The following is a 17,043-nucleotide window of genomic DNA, read 5'->3' as shown; positions in this document are numbered from 1 at the left end:
CCTACTATCATATTTACTAACAGTGCTAACGACTACGATAACGTTATAAACCTACTTAACAAGGCATAAACCCGCTATATCGACGTCCGATATAAATAGATCATATAGGAGGTTCACACTGCGAAAAGCATCGAACTCCGACTTATCAAGGGCGTTGATATAGCCGCCGATAGACTTACGAAGCCACTAGTTATAGTTAAATACAAGGAATTCGTTCGTTTGTTAGGTATGGCGGAGGGATTAGATTAAGAGGGGGATTTTGAGACTATAGGACTATTGATATTAAGACTTCGGGATTCGGAGGATTTCACAGCCTCCTATTAGCTAGGTTTAACCGGTAATTAACCGAGTTTTCTAATAGTTAAGAACTCCTCGGATTTAGAGGACTTAGGACTTTTCCTATATTTCCTATTATTCTACTACTTTTTCGCTAAGGAGTCTGAGAGGGGGTGTGGGTGGCAGGCCTCGCCGGCCCGTCACGTGGGCTGACGGCCGCCACTACTGGTCTTAGCCAGCCTCCACAGCCCTCTAGCCAGTTAGTTAGTTCTTCCACCAACAACACCACTTTTCCCCATTCTGAGCGTTCTGTGCTGGTTTCGCCCACATTAAGCGATAACAACAAGCTAGCGACTGGGGATTTAACGTCCGGTAAAAAGGTCGCTTAAGCTCATGTCTCTGTACCCCGTCTCCGTGCCGGGCATCAGAATTAATTTTTTAAGTTGACAGACTAAGGAAATGAAGCTATGACCCAATCGAGCCATGGCCGACGATGCAGAATAAACGTAAGAGGAAAATCATATAGATTAAGGCGAGACGATAGGATACCCTGGTAAGCGCCACAGATGCCCTGGGGCACTCGAGCACAGTACGAAGATGAAATACGAATTTGCAAGTCCGGCGGCAACCGTAACCTGTCAGGCGATTCGGCCTTTGGTGGCCAGTGCTAAGTCCACGCGAGATGGATCTCTAAGCGCTGCTAGATTCGTCTCAGCCTCTTGGATCATCGTCCTCTAATAGGAGTATTAAGCCGTACGGGAAGCAGGGGTTTATGCACGGCATCCTAGTAGTAGGAGGAAAAAACGGCCATGTACCCACTCTTGGCAGATCCCAAAGTGACAAACAAAGCATTATGTCCGTTCCCGAGGGCATGTCAACGACCCCTTGGTGGCTCCAAAAAGGACAAACAGAGTTACGCTCCTTGTCAGATTGATTAAGGGGTCGAATCCATAGGCCATTCGATGGGCTTTTGTTTCCCAACTCCCAAAGCGGTCACGGCGGATTAGTTCAGTCCCAGCCCTTTCTTCTCGATTTGCCATGTCCCAAACCGGCACAAACCTGCCATCCCATCAATTGAGGCACAGACCTTGTGTGAAAATTCTCCTTAACTTCCCGCTGTGGCCCACCTGGAGTAATCCTCACTGGGCATATGTTGCATGCAAGCGCGAAACCATGACGGAGATTAATTAGGGGAAGGAGGCGGCTCACATATGTCTGTCTGCAAGACTGAAGAGGTAATAGCATGACGGCGTTGATTGAGTACTACTTAAGGTGAAATTCTTGCAACTCTCACCATGATCTTCGTTCTGTAGTTCTCCAGCATTCCTTTCGTTCATTTAGGTTGATTCCCAGCCACCGTTCTCTCGTTACTTTTCATTCAATCGTTCATTCACTTCATTACAGACACAGGATGTCTTCCTTCGTTCTTTTCGCTACCGGCCTCCTTGCCGGCGTGGCCCAGGCTTACACCCAGGTCAACGTTGCCACACCGTTCATGACCAAGAACATTGACCCTATCGTCTTCCCCGGACAGTACGACAAGTCTCACTTGCATTCCTTCTTCGGCTCCGATGCCGTCACCATCAACACCAAGACGAGCGCCGAGCTCCAGAAGGGTTGCACCAACGCTGAGAACCCCAACGACTTGTCCGTCTACTGGATCCCGACTCCCCTCTACACCGCCGACGGCGGCAAGACCTACAAGCCCATGCCCGTCATGCGCTTCAGCGCCTACTACAACCTCGGCGAGACCCCTGCCGAGGTCCCCATTCCCCAAAACCTCAAGTTGGTCGCTGGCGATGCCAACGCCATGACCAAGGACAAGATGATCGCCGGCGCCCAAGCCTCTTGGAACTGCGAGAACGGCGGTGGCGAGTCGCTCGACGCCAACGGTTTCCCCAGCACCACCTGCGGTACCCATCTCCAGCAGCTCCTCTTCTTCCCCCAGTGCGTCAACACCGAGACCCTGGAGACCGGTTACAAGGACCGCCGTGGTGGAAAGTGCCCTTCTGGCATGAAGTCCATGCCCCAGCTGCGCTTCAGCATCCGCTACGATCTGCGCAAGGTCCTGCCTAACGGCTGGAAGGGCACTGCTCCCTTCAAGCTTGCCTGCGGCCCTGCCTGGTGCTCCCACGGTGACTTCATCAACGGCTGGACCACCGACGCCGCTCAGAACATGTTTGCTACCACCAAGGAGAAGCAGAAGTTCTCGGGCGTCAACGGCAAGCTTGGCGCCTACAACGCCGGTGTCAAGTGCAAGTCCGCCGATGCCGACCCCTCCCACGGCACTGGCGACTACGCCGAGAGCGTCAAGGCCATGCAGAAGCGCGAGGTCGAGGCTTTCGGTTGGTCTTCCAAGTCTCGCTTCATCTAGACTTCGGCAAATCGATGCGATACCCAACAAAACCGTACATATCCAACGTCAACATAAATTCTTGTATCATAGTTCGGCGACGAGCACACTCGGCCTTTGGAGCCGAGGTGCCGCAAGGGAGGCCGTATAAGGCTGACTGAGCAAACCAAAATAGTACATGCAACATTTTGAATATACCATACTGTATTGAATTTGAAAACCATATCATCCAGTGAAGTTTACAGTTTGTTTGCCGTTGCCGAGTTTGTAAAGTGTAAAACATAGGCCGGCCTGTGTGGTTGCACCTACATCATGGATGCTAGGATGTTGCTTGGGGTTGCCAAGAGGGGATCGGCCGCTTAAAAATAATGTGTGCCTCAGAACACCATCAAATAGATCACCTATGAGATCATCGAGAGATCGAGGTAGATCAACCTATACCTGACGAGATGCCTGTTCTTATTCCTGCAGCGAAAACTTTGTATGCAACTGGACATATGGAGTCAAGAGGGGCAATCGGTTTTGGCTTTCCACAACAAAAGACGAAGACTTAGAGGATACGAATAGTGTGAATTGGTCAGGAGTTGTCTGTGGAAAGGGGGCGGATCACCTGTTGGTGGAAACGCAGGGAATATTCAACAAAATCCCCGAAGAGTCCGAAACAACAACCAGGATCAAGGGACAAAAGAAGATGGAGACCCGGACTATCTTGAGCCGATTGTTCCGATTCCGGGAATCTTATCTTATCTTATCACTTGACCTTCTGAGGCTGTTGTGGCTGCATCTAAACTGTGGCTCAGTCATGTGGCGCAAGCAGGAGAGATTAACGAAAAACCTTTCTGACTCCCTGGGGATAGTTTGCGTGCTGATCCCGTTGCTGACGGCCTACCGACCTGTACACCTCTTTACTTCCCTTTCTTGTCATTCATTTCATACAAAAATGCGTTAATATTCATCTTGTTTTACCTACTGCATTCAGTTTCCTTTTGTTTCGCCTCTGCTGGGGTTTCATCTCGAGGCATAAACCGAGCCTCGAGCCCCGAGTCCCCCGACTTTCGGCACCCCTGCCCGGGGTGCCTATCGCCCCTTTGCCGGCCCATTGACTAGCTAAGCTGGGTTCGCCCAAGTCGTACGATAAGATGTCACATCCATTCCATGTCGGCGGTGCAAGCCACGCCTTGCTGGACCCGTGGTCTCACGGCTTCGGCGTCATGAGGGACGTCTGCTCCCGATGGTCCGAGCTCGACATCACACAAATTGGCTCCCTTATCGCCATTGCGGGGACTGTCCCAACAGCCTGGAGGTTCCTACAGCATGCCTGGCGTGAAGTCTACGGCTGTGTTCGCCGTTTCTTCTTAGCATCCGTGACTATCCCTGGAGGTGACCCCGTCAACCGGAGTGTTGTGAAATGGGTCCTTGCAAACCGGCCCCAGCATTACCGGTCCTTCACCGGCCGTACGGAAGTCGGCCGCGCGAGCGCTGATCGGGCTGCCGCGCTGAAGAAGACGCGGCATGCGGTACAATATTCCCCACATTGGGATACGCGTTGGCTTTGGCTCGACAGAAATCTCTTGGTTATTACGCGTGCGGTTGGGGATTTCAGCTCTTCACTATCTGATCCGAGTTATGACGGTATCGGCGGCGAAGAGCTCACCATTAGTTGTTTTGGATGGTCAGCTGAGCCCGTGCAGAAGTTTATCGAAATGTGCCGCGAGTATGCGGAGAGGCAGACGCAATATTTTGTCATCATCTACTCGCGGGACCGGTATGGGCTGGCGTGGAAGCCGAAAGCCCGGAAACCCCTTCGACATCTGGACACTGTGCATTTCAACAACAGCGTCAAGCATGAGCTTCTGGCGGATATTCGAAACTATTTGGACCCAAAGACGCAAATGAGGTATCAGAGTCGGAGCATGCCGTATCGAAGGGGATATCTCTTTTACGGCCCTCCTGGAACTGGAAAGTCATCACTCTCTGTGGCTATTGCGGGCGAGTTTGGCCTTGATCTTTACGAAGTCAAGATCCCCAGCGTGGCTACGGATGCCGACCTCGAGCAGATGTTCCAAGAGATTCCACCACGATGTGTTGTCCTTCTTGAAGACATTGATGCTGTCTGGGTGGATCGTGCGGCCAGCCAGCAAAACGGGAACGGCAACGGCCACGCTTCGTCACACGAAGGCAACCAGGTACCCAACTGCACACTATCGGGACTATTGAACGTTCTGGACGGCGTTGGATCGCAGGAGGGTCGTATCGTGATCATGACAACTAATCGGCCAGAGCAACTCGACAGCGCATTAGTCCGCCCAGGTCGTGTCGATATGAAGGTTCTCCTGGGCAACATCAGTCAAAGATCCGCAGAAGAGATGTTCATCAGGATGTTTTCGCCCGACTTGGGTTCTACGGCACAACTGGACATGGATGAGATTAGAGAACTTGCCGTCCAGTTTGCCAGACACATTCCGGAAAACACTTTCACCCCCTCCTTATTACAGGGTTTCTTTCAGTTACACCTAGACAGCCCCCGCAATGCTGTTCGCAGCATAAGCGCTTGGGTCGAGAAAGAACTAGCCAAGACTCCATACAGGGAGTTTGAATTTATCCATACCAACGGGAAGGCATAGTATTTTGTACTTTTACATGTATTATAAGTCTTATTTCATAACTGTCAAATATTTGGAGAAGGAAGGGCGAGTTGTAGAGCCCGGATATAGAACCACTATGATATGATTTAGTAGTATAGAGTTGTATTATTTCATGAATCGAGTAGTCAAGTTTCGGAATCAGGGCGGAAATTACCGAGTCATTCTCCCTTCTGCAGACAACAGACATCGCTAGTAATCTAAAACTTGCAAGCCAATCTTCTCATCGGGCCTCATCATTGCATAAGAACTGCAGATGAGCAATGACTATTCAGAAGTTAGATCAGGAAACGGGGCGCCTGAAGAGGAAAAGAAACTGATAGACTCTCATCTGCCAAATGCATGTAAATTCCCGAATCGCAGCTAGAATCGTGGTTGGCCTTTTGTAAGGTAGTTAACCGTTGAGCAAGACCGGTTGCAACCTAAACTCATTGGTCAAGACTTGGTATCGGTGGTTGTCATCAACTGCTTAGCTGAATGTGGAATCAAGAGGTTTCAAGGGGTTTAGCACGTGGAGAGTGCGTTAGTTATCAAACGCAGCGCTCGGATCAGGGAGACGCCTTTGTTCTTGAACTTCCGAGTTATAACACTGTTGACAAAGTCAAGGAGGGAGATATAGTAATTATCAGCAATGCAACGGGGTATAAACTTGACACTCAACTCTGAAAGCAGTATTGATAATGTTATACTTGATTGGAAGCATTGTGTTTCGCGTAAATTACTACACAAAACATCGCTATTGATGTGTCATCTTGGAACAACACGACCAACTGCCAAGACTCCGTGGGTTCGGCCAGCTCCGGTTCACGAACCTTCGCTCCAACAGCTCCAAAAATAGAAACCTCGACTAGTCTAGGCCAACGTGCCGTATCAAAGCAAGCCATGAGTTGCGACACCTCAGTAATCTTATCATTTACTATTATTTCCCTTTCCTCCATCATAGTCCTAGGAATGCAATGGATGAGTACTAGTACTACCGACAACCAAGGCTCATTCTTCAAATAGTCAGATCTCTGCCATAATTTAAGCACCAAGTCTAGATTAAGTGATTATCTCAGCATTTTTGTGTAAAGCTTATGGTTGACTAGATACGGAAACTTAACGTAAGTTATGGCCAAAACTTGGTACTGGGTAAATGCTGAGACGCAGAACTCTGAGATAGCACATACACGTATCCTGTGGGTGGCAGGCCTCGCCGGCCCGTCACGTGGGCTGACGGCCGCCACCACTGGTCTTAGCCAGCCTCCACAGCCCTCTAGCCAGTTAGTTAGTTCTTCCAACCAACAACACCACTTTTCCCATTCTGAGCGTTCTGTGCTGGTTTCGCCCACAGGTTATGAGCCCAGCGTTATTCTTTCGGAATAACGTCGTTTTACCCATTATTCTACTCGTCTGTCAATTTTCTATTGATTCACGAATTTTTGCGATTTTATTCGCTTTATTTACCCTTCTGTGCGATTTTCTCGCTTTCTTTCCTTCCTCTTCGCTGACGAATTTCACTTTCTGACGCGACATTGGCTGCCTGGCGCGCACGAATATCACGTGGCACGCGACCGACCACCACAACCCACTGGTTTTCACGAACACCACGGAATTCCACCACAACAACAGACTTTTCAGTCACAACTACAACTTTTACTTCGATTCCTCGTTTTTCACGAGAATTCAACCATTTCAGCTTCGGTTTTTCGAACCAGCCCATCAGTTTCTCGTATCTTCTACGAGTATTCATTCTTCCCTTCGATTCACCGTATTTCTACGGTCGGATCTCACAATTCCACCCATTTCTCGTGTTCTTACGCAAGATTCTCCCTCCTACACAACATTCATACTTCTTCAGTACCATTTACTCATCAATACCTTCCCTTCAATACCTTCCCTTTCCAACAGCAAGCGTAACGAACCCGCCACATCGACGTCCGATACAAATGGATCATACAGGAGGTTCACACTGCGAAAAGCATCGAACTCCGACTCATCAAGGGCGCTGATATGGCCGCCGATGGACTCACGAAGCCACTGGTTGCGGTCAAACACAAGGAATTCGTTCGTTTGTTGGGCATGGCGGAGGGATTGGATTGAGAGGGGGATTTTGAGACTGTGGGACTATTGATATTGAGACTTCGGGATTCGGAGGATTTCACGGCCTCCTATTGGCCAGGTTTAACCGGTAATTGACCGAGTTTTCTAATAGTTGAGAACTCCTCGGATTTGGAGGATTTGGGACTTTTCCTGTATTTCCTATTATTCTACTGCTTTTTCGCTGAGGAGTCTGAGAGGGGGTGTGGGTGGCAGGCCTCGCCGGCCCGTCACGTGGGCTGACGGCCGCCACCACTGGTCTTAGCCAGCCTCCACAGCCCTCTAGCCAGTTAGTTAGTTCTTCCAACCAACAACACCACTTTTCCCATTCTGAGCGTTCTGTGCTGGTTTCGCCCACATATCCCGTTATCAACTAGCGGGTTTTCGAACACAGGCTACCCCCATCTCAGTACCTGTTCTCCAAAACTCAAGAAATCTCAACAGTTAATCATTGACTGTTGCATACAGCACCCAATCTGGCGTATGAAAGACGATAGAGATGCAGGCTAAGCTCACGGAAGGCTCCTGGAGCCGATGTGATGACGAGTCATCTCATCGGACGAAAACTGTTGCGATAGTTGGAATACGGAGTCGTGTGGCACTTCAAGCCACACGCCCGCCAGGCTGAGAGGCCCAAGCCTCCCAGACCCACGTGACAGGCCAAGGGGGAATATCTGTGGGTGGCAGGCCTCGCCGGCCCGTCACGTGGGCTGACGGCCGCCACCACTGGTCTTAGCCAGCCTCCACAGCCCTTTAGCCAGTTAGTTAGTTCTTCCACTAACAACACTACTTTTCCCTATTCTGAGCGTTCTATGCTGGTTTCGCCCATAGGTTATAAGCCTAGCGTTATTCTTTCGGAATAACGTCGTTTTACCTATTATTCTACTCGTCTATCAATTTTCTATTAATTTACGAATTTTTGCGATTTTCTCGCTTTCTTTCCTTCCTCTTCGCTAACGAATTTCACTTTCTGACGCGATATTAGCTGCCTAGCGCGCACGAATATCACGTAGCACGCGACCGACCACCACAACCTACTAGTTTTCACGAACACCACGGAATTCCACTATAATAACAGACTTTTCAGTCATAACTATACTTTTACTTTGATTCCTCGTTTTTATAAGAATTTAACTATTTCAGCTTCGGTTTTTCAAACTAGCCTATTAGTTTCTTATATCTTCTACGAGTATTTATTCTTCCCTTCGATTTACTATATTTCTATAGTCAGATCTTATAATTCTACCTATTTCTCGTATTCTTATGCAAGATTCTCCCTCCTATATAATATTTATACTTCTTTAATACTACTTACTCTTTAATACCTTCCTTTTCTAACAGCACGCGTAGGTAGTAGCAAAAGTAAGCTATCTAACGTATAGACACGCCTCTAAAGCTACGGCCTCGGAGAAACGCCTGTGATTAAGGTACGACTATAAGTCTATCCCGCATTGTTATAATACCCTTATTTTTTACTTCAAGATGTCTTAAAACGACTTTAAGACCGTCTTTACGCCTCTCCCTTGCTTAAAAGGTAAATCCAACTAGAATACCTAGCGCATGCTTATTATAGCGACCCTGCGAGGATACGACTTCGAGATATTCCTTAAGACTAACGTCCCTCGCCTTGCTAACCTTATCGCTATAGAGGAATAGAGAAAGAACCGTAACGTTACGTATAGTCTCCTTATAAACGCCAGCGAATCGGTTCTTAACAGACTCTATATAGCGGGTTAGATCGACGATAGAAACCTATACTAGTTATAGCAGGGGCTTGAGAAGCATATTCCGAGAATCTTATAAGATGCTATAGCTACCTTTATTAACAAGTTTACTAAGACTACTACTAACGATCATAAGATACTTTACGATGCCTTCAATCGCTATCACTACCTTAGAAAGCATATTAAGACTATTTACGGTCGTCTGCTAGACTCCTTCCTCGCCGTTTTTCTCCTTAATTTCTTTAAAGACCGACTTCCTAATATATACAAGCATTTCACCTCGAAAGGCGCTACCTATCCTACGTAGAATAAGGTAGCCGATACGATTTACATACTTGCCTAAGACGAAGATCAAAAGCATAGTTATGCTACTATTCGCAACATACCTAGAGGCAAGTCTGCTAGCAGTAGGGGTCTTGCCTCTCTAGCCGTTACTACTACCGTTACTTCTACTATTACTAAGGAAAAGAAGAAGTACGACTACTATAACTATAATTATAAGACTACGAAGTACTACGTCGCCTACCCTAATCTTATCCCTCTATACTACGTTAACTAGGATAAGTTAATTAAAAAAGCGAGAAAGCATATATATAGCGATCGCTACCGCTAGGATCAGCCTACTTCTATTAATAATACTTGCTAGACTATTATCAAAGCGTTACCTACTATCTTAAGCTAGTCTGCCCTTGCCTCTATCGCTAGCCTAGCAGTTTTTACTACTGCCTGTAATAACCTTATTACCCGAGACGATATCGTTCTCGATTCTAGTTATACTACTTTAACCTTTAACAACTTGCAATATTTCGTTAAGTACGCTGAAAAGAGCGATTTAGTACTTTCTACTTCTGCCTTTAACGCTCTAGTCCGGTTACTTAGCATAAGCACCGTCTTTTTCTAGACCTAAGACCCTACCAACCCTAACGTTATTTACGATTAGACACTTCACAACGTTAAGTACAACCCTTCTAGCCTAGCTAACTTACTAAGCCCTAGAAAACTTCGTCGTAATTACGTAGAATATAATTAGCAGACCTTAAGCCTTATATACGTAACATAGCGTACTTCCCTTGCTAAAGTTCATTAGGTTTCTAACGTCTACGTTGTTAAGACTTATAATACTAGGAATCATATGCCTCGAGATATTACTATTAGCCTCGCCGCCTTGCAAGCTACCTAGCGACCGTCTCTTAAACTAATGCACCGCCGGCTAGTTTACGCCTACCTATTACGTATTATAGAGGCTTGCCGCCGTGTTAGCATTCGGTTTACAACGTCGGAAATTAACGCCTTTTTCTATAAGTCTTACTATCTTAGCAAATCTACTAAACGGATTAGTCGAGACCAACTACTTCTACTTATAAGTATTAGCGATAAAATTCACCTTGATCTCGTTAGTGTTCTTCCCCTATTAACAAAAGGGAACCGTTAGGTTTTATACCTTATAGATAAGTATAGTAGTTACTACTAGGTTGTTTTTCTACCTAACTATAAGTTTGCTACTATCTTAGCAGCTATCAAGAAATAGGATACTAAATTCTACAGTCTTACCAGCCTCAAGCCTAAGGTTTAGGTTTCTAACAATGCTCCCGAGCTAATCAAGGTTTTTAACAACCCCTACTTCGAAGGTACTTGCTATAATACGACTATTGCCTATACGCCTTCTATAAACGGTACTATTAAGCATGCTAGTCGTACTATCGTCGAAGGCGCCTAGATATAGCTGATTAACATATCCCTTCTAGAGGAACTATAGGATTATAGTATCGATTCGGTAACTTAGATTCTTAACCTCTTGCCTATACCCTCTAAGGGTAACTTAAGCCTTTACGAGATCATAGCGAGAAAGCTAAACTTAGCTGCTAAACGTAAGGCCCCCTATATTAAACATCTCCGAACGTTTAGCTATGCTGCCTACGTATACAAGAAGGGCCCTCGACGCCCTATACGCTCTGCTAAGATAGAACTACGAGCAATCAAAGGATTCCTCGTCGGTTACGGTTTTCTTCATAGCTATATTTACTACGTTTACCTACCTAATCGAAAGGAGGTTATTTGCTATAGAGATGTTCGATTTCGTAAGGAACCGTATAAGACAGTATTGCTTCCAACTACTAGCATACCTAACAATAAAATTAAACATAATACTGCGTTTATCAAACCAGATATCATCATCTAGTATACTATCCGTTAAAAGCCTATTAAAGGTAAAAAACCCGTAACTAGTAATCCTAAACTAGATAAGACTATCGTTAAAAAAGCGATAGCACCTACTAATACATATCTTATATCTCCGCTACTAAAGAACCTGTTAGAGACTACTGCTATACCACGTAATAACGACGACGAATTCGTCGCCTCCGTAGAAATAATAGAAACTAATTACTAAGACCCTGATTCCCTCTCTACGATTGTTAAGGAAGTAATAAGTCAGCCGGCAGAGTCCTCTCAACCTCACCGCGCCTCGGCCTAGCGACTACCTAGTCACTACCGAGCCGCTAGTAGCGTACGCTCCTATGCTAAAAAGACCTTCCTATCTACTAATATTCTAGCTTTACTAACTTCTCGTTAATTCTCTCTTAGCATGCTTTCTACTACTACCTTTTCGAAAGTCCTACCTGACGGCATAGCGATTCCGAAGTCTTACCGCGAGGCGTAAAAGAGCCTGTAGTAGCCTGAGTAGGAGCAAGCCTTCGAACGAGAGATAACTTAATTCACGGAAAAGGGGGTTTACGAAGTTGTTTACCTACTACGTAACGCCAAAGTCTTGCCTAGCAAATAGGTATATAATATCAAAACAAACAAAAACAACGAAATCGTACGTTATAAGGCTTGATATATAGTTTATAAAAACTACGAGAAAGGTAACTAGTTATTATAAGAGGTTTATACTATAGTTGCTTCTACTACCGTAACCCGCCTTTTCTTCGCAGTTGTCATACTTCTCGATCTCGAATACGAAGTATATGATTTCGACACTGCCTTCCTAGCCGCCTCGATTCTAGAAGGGGTTAAGGTATACGTCCGGCCTCCCGCTAGCTACGCTACTATAGATAACAAGGTTTAGCTACTCTACAAAGCACTCTATAGATTAAGAAAATCACTACTTTAGTAGTTTCGACTTATCAAGGGTAAAATAGAACGAATTAGCTTTACTACTATTAATAGGGAGGTTTATCTCTTCGTTAACTATAAGATTAAAGCGTACGTTCTTATATACGTCGACGATAACGCTATCGCCGCTCCTAATAAGCAAGTTATGATAGAAGTTCGTCGTCTCCTCGAGAAGGTTTATTCTCTTAAAGACCTCGGCGAGGCTACCGATTTTCTCGGTTTCTAGATTGAACGCGACAAGGCTGCTAGTAAGATTTTCGTTTCCCAAGCTAAGTACGCAAAAGCAGTGCTTTAACGATTTAACTTTGATAGTTTGAGTATTATTAAGACGCCTATAGCGACTACTAACGATCTACCCGTTACCTAGGATAAGAACGAATGCTTGCTTAACGAATAGCAACTTTATATCGAACAGACTAGCTGCCTTAACTTCTTAGTAGCTAGAACTCGCGTTAACATAGCCTACACCGTCAGTAAATTATCACAGGCGAATTCAAGGCCTTCTAAGGCCTATCTTCGTACTATTAAGCACTTGTTCCGATACCTCAAAGGCACCGTTTATCTCGGTATTATACTTAGAGGCATCCCTACGATCAACGAGTTAGGGCTCTACGCTGCTACAGATGCCTCTTTCGCTAACAACAAGCTATTACGAGTCTCGACAGGTAGTTACGTCGTCTTCCTCGCTAGTGCGCCGATTGCTTAGAAGTCAAAGAAACAGACTTTCGTGACTTTAAGCACCACGGAGGCTAAATTCATCAATCTTACACCTATAGCAATTGCTATAAAGTAGATCAGACGTTGCCTCTCCCAACTGCTCGACAAACCTATCACTACGCCTACTATTATGTTTACTAACAGTACTAACAGCTACGACAACGTCATAAACCCACTCAACAAGGCACGAACCCGCCATATCGACGTCCGATATAAATGGATTATATAGGAGGTTTACACTGCGAAAAGCATCGAACTCCGACTTATCAAGGGCGCTAATATAGCCGCCGATGGACTCACGAAGCCACTAGTTACGGTTAAACACAAGGAATTCGTTCGTTTGTTAGGCATAGCGGAGGGATTGGATTAAGAGGGGGATTTTGAGACTATAAGACTATTGATATTAAGACTTCGGGATTCGGAGGATTTCACGGCCTCCTATTAGCTAGGTTTAACCGGTAATTAACCGAGTTTTCTAATAGTTAAGAACTCCTTGGATTTGGAGGACTTAGGACTTTTCCTATATTTCTTATTATTCTACTGCTTTTTCGCTAAGGAGTCTGAGAAGGGGTGTGGGTAGCAGGCCTCGCCGGCCCGTCACGTAGGCTGACGGCCGCCACTACTAGTCTTAGCCAGCCTCTATAGCCCTTTAGCTAGTTAGTTAGTTCTTCTACCAACAACACTACTTTTCCCCATTCTAAGCGTTCTGTACTAGTTTCGCCCACAATATCCCTACCTTCTAGTCAACAACACTACTTTCAACTATTATAAACCATCGATTAGAACCAATTTACTATTATTTATTATTAACAAACGGAATTCCGTTTCACCCCTTGTAAAACCTATACTAATCAGTAGTAAACCTTATAGTTGCTATTAATTTAGTTAACTTTATAATTACTACTCTGCTACGGATAAACCGTAGATCAGCAAGGTTAATACTAGAAGAGACGACTTCTTAAACTAGATACTTAAGCCTAGGTAAAAGTAGGGATTTTGTACTAACGAGAGAAGAAGCGAGAGTAACTAGGATCTACGGAAACTAGTAGAAGAAAGCTTCTTTTCCTTGAATCTACTAGCAATCCGATTATTCGAGTAACCTAGGGACTGCTATGCTTACCCTAGGCGGGATAAGGTTAATCGTAGCTAATTATCGCTAGCAAGAGCGTTCCATCACGCGTTTTCAATTACTAGAAGAAGAGACCTACCGAATCGACAGTCCTCTAACCTCTTCACGCTATAAAGGCGAAGATTTACGAATCCCATAAGGGATAACAACTTCGCTAATTATAACTATCCCCTACGCGCGGTGCTAATTACGAGGCGCTTGCTAGTTTCTTAATAAATCCCTAGACAAGGTGCTAACCGCGAGGCGCTTGTTATAAGAGACCTCCCTACTAGAAGAAGAATACGCTGAAAGGCAAGCGGAGACTACCGGCGGTAATCTGCTTATATAGCTATACGTATACGCCTCCGAGGCTGCGGCTTAGGAGAAACGCACGTGGTTGTAGGCGTTATAAGGCTAACTATCTACTAGATTCTAAACTTCCTAACAAAGTAATCCTTTTATACTGTCAGAATAGAGCGAAATTCACGAGAAGGATCGCCCGCGAGCGGTATTACTACTAAAAGCTAATCAATAGTCCCTATCCTATAGAGAATCGAAAGTATAATCGATCTAGCAGTATAAGGCAACTAGGTAATCGACCTTATAAACGCTAGCCTATAGCAACTAGGTTCCTATATAGGTTTCCTACTTGAGACCTATAAGAAGAGGAATCTTATAGGCCTCGAGCTATAGAACGAAGTTTCTCCCGATTTCGCTGACTAGTTAGAAGAAGACTTCTAGAACGTACCTCCCCTAATTCTACGATTCTTTAGAGACTATTTAATCGGTAACGGCGTCTACGTCGAAATAGATGGTAAGAAAATCTCGAAAAACGTAGTATTAGCCTTTAAAAAGGAAGAATTCTACTACTAGTCACCCTAAGAACTCGAACAAGGCGTTAAGAGATATCGCAACCTGAAGGCTCTGATAAAAGACCCCGAATTCTACGAAGAGATTACGAGACTGGCAATAGTAGCTAATAGCATAGGAGGAAGAGTCGAACCAACCTTATAGCTACCCCTTCTATAAGAATAATAATAGTAGCAACTACCGTACCGACTGCTATATCCCACGGTCTTTCCGTTAATAAACTTCTAACTATACGAGTTAACAGACCGTATCGGAAAGCAATTAACAGAATTTGCGAAACTATACCCCGACGATATAAAATATAGCGGCGATATATACGATATACTCGAAAAGAAGATGCTAGTATTCGTAGATTACTATAAAATGCTAGGAATTTATACCTCCTAATATAACAAGGTACTTCCCCTAATACTGAAAGGAATAGCTAAAACCTACTTCTACGCCTCGATTAAAGTAATTAACCTATAGCCTAACTTCGAGACTATAATTAACTAATTAAAATCATACTTCGAGACTAAGAAAAGGCAATAAGCATACGTTACGTAGTAGAATATAACTACTCTTCCCTAAATCATTCGCGATAACCTTAGAAAGACTAAATCGGAATGTTTTAACATACTATATAATAAATTAAGTAAGATTTAGCCCGGTTTGCTATAACAAGATTATAACGACCGATCCCTCTATACCTAACTTCTATACGCTTATAGAGATATTCTAGAGTATATAATAGCGTTATTTATACCGGCTAAGACGTACGAGGGACTTCGCAGCTAATTAATCTCGTCGATCGAGACAGCTACCCGTCTTAACTAATAATAATTTAACATAGTAGCTAACCTACTAGAGTAGTACTAAACCGATAGAACTTTTAACGGTCGAAGGCGTTATTTACGATATAGTCGTTTATTACGAAGTCGATTATTACGAGGAAGAAGCCGTAACAAACCCTTATTACCGCTAACGCCTAAGAAGTACTACGTATATAGAAAACCTAACTGCTAGTTAACTAAACATACTATAGAAGAGAGACGAAAAGCGTACGAGAAGTTTAAAACTACCTAATATGCCTAGGATATATTACTTCTAGCATATAGCTAATTTCTTATCTAATACGAGGGTTTCGATAGGTTAGACCTATAACCTACCGCCGAAGACCCCTAGTAATACTACTACGTAACTAAACAAACTAGTAAAAGTAACGAAGAGGAAGAAACCAGTAGCAATAGTTAATTCTAGGTTACCGCCTATTTTACTATAATAGTAATTAACGGCAATAGGATCGCTACGATCCTAGCAGACTAGTTAACCCGCTATGCTATTACGAAAGAAGACCTCTTCCGTAACTAACTAGAACCGAAAGAGCTACCTTCGCAATTTATACTCGAGGGATGCTACTCTGCTTAGAACTTCTAAGGGATTATGCCCGACTCGGGCGTAGCAGGATTCTTAACCGCTGGCTACTTATAATTCGTAGCTTTATAATAAATTTACGAAGGAATTATGTTAAATACTAAGGCGGCTGGCGGCGTTATAGTGAAATTCGGCGATAGGATACTACTAGAGTCTATAGGGACTACTAAAGTGCTAACGCCGTTTAGAAGCGTTAAATTTTACGTTATTAAGACTAATACTCCCTTCCTTATATGCCTAGGAGATATAGACCGATTAAAGGTCTACTTAATAACGTTACGAATACCTTTATCTAAGGAAACAAGGTCGTACCTATTATTCGCAAATAGGGCTACCTATGGTTATTACTTAATAAGGAGAAACTACTCGCCTAGAACTACCTTACAGACGCTAAATTGCGACGGGTTTACCGTCGCTTCGGATACCTATCTATTTAACGATTACATAAGGTACTCTAGAAGGCTAGCTACCTAGTTGAAATTACGGTAATTAAGCAACTATCAAAAGTCTACTATCGATGCTAAATATACGTACTAACGCTATTACGGTTTAAATTTACGTTACGAGACGATTACGAATTTAACTACGAGGTTATCGCCGACGTAATATACCTTAAGGGTAATAGACCGGTCTTCTACGTCGTCGATACCGCTATAGCGTTTAACGCCGCCTGGTTCCTTAAGGATATTTCTACGAAAGCTACTTAGGAAGCCTTATGCCTCTGCTAGATAGATATGTATTAGGGAC

The 17,043-nt window shown here is 44.5% G+C and overlaps 3 protein-coding genes across 3 annotated transcripts; all 3 read left to right on the top strand.

The window, feature by feature from the left end:
• Positions 1-1,687: 1,687 nt before the first annotated feature.
• CTRU02_207867 (oxidoreductase) lies at positions 1,688-2,650 on the top strand (the record flags this gene model as incomplete). Its single annotated transcript, XM_070204979.1, has 1 exon — positions 1,688-2,650. One exon carries the CDS (start codon positions 1,688-1,690, stop codon positions 2,648-2,650), a length of 963 nt encoding a protein of 320 aa, XP_070061512.1.
• Positions 2,651-3,768: 1,118 nt separating this feature from the next.
• On the top strand, positions 3,769-5,253 carry CTRU02_207866 (mitochondrial chaperone bcs1; the record flags this gene model as incomplete). Its single annotated transcript, XM_070204978.1, has 1 exon — positions 3,769-5,253. One exon carries the CDS (start codon positions 3,769-3,771, stop codon positions 5,251-5,253), a length of 1,485 nt encoding a protein of 494 aa, XP_070061511.1.
• An 11,133-nt stretch (positions 5,254-16,386) lies between these two features.
• Positions 16,387-16,770, top strand: CTRU02_207865 (uncharacterized protein; the record flags this gene model as incomplete). The annotated part of the gene is made up of 1 exon (XM_070204977.1): positions 16,387-16,770. One exon carries the CDS (start codon positions 16,387-16,389, stop codon positions 16,768-16,770), a length of 384 nt encoding a protein of 127 aa, XP_070061510.1.
• Positions 16,771-17,043: the final 273 nt, after the last annotated feature.

This window comes from Colletotrichum truncatum (genome assembly GCF_014235925.2).
Source record: "Colletotrichum truncatum strain CMES1059 chromosome Unknown Contig_0004, whole genome shotgun sequence".
Lineage (NCBI taxonomy): Eukaryota > Fungi > Ascomycota > Sordariomycetes > Glomerellales > Glomerellaceae > Colletotrichum > Colletotrichum truncatum.
Note: the sequence above shows the minus strand (reverse complement) of the source record. Positions and strands in the feature narration are given on the sequence as shown.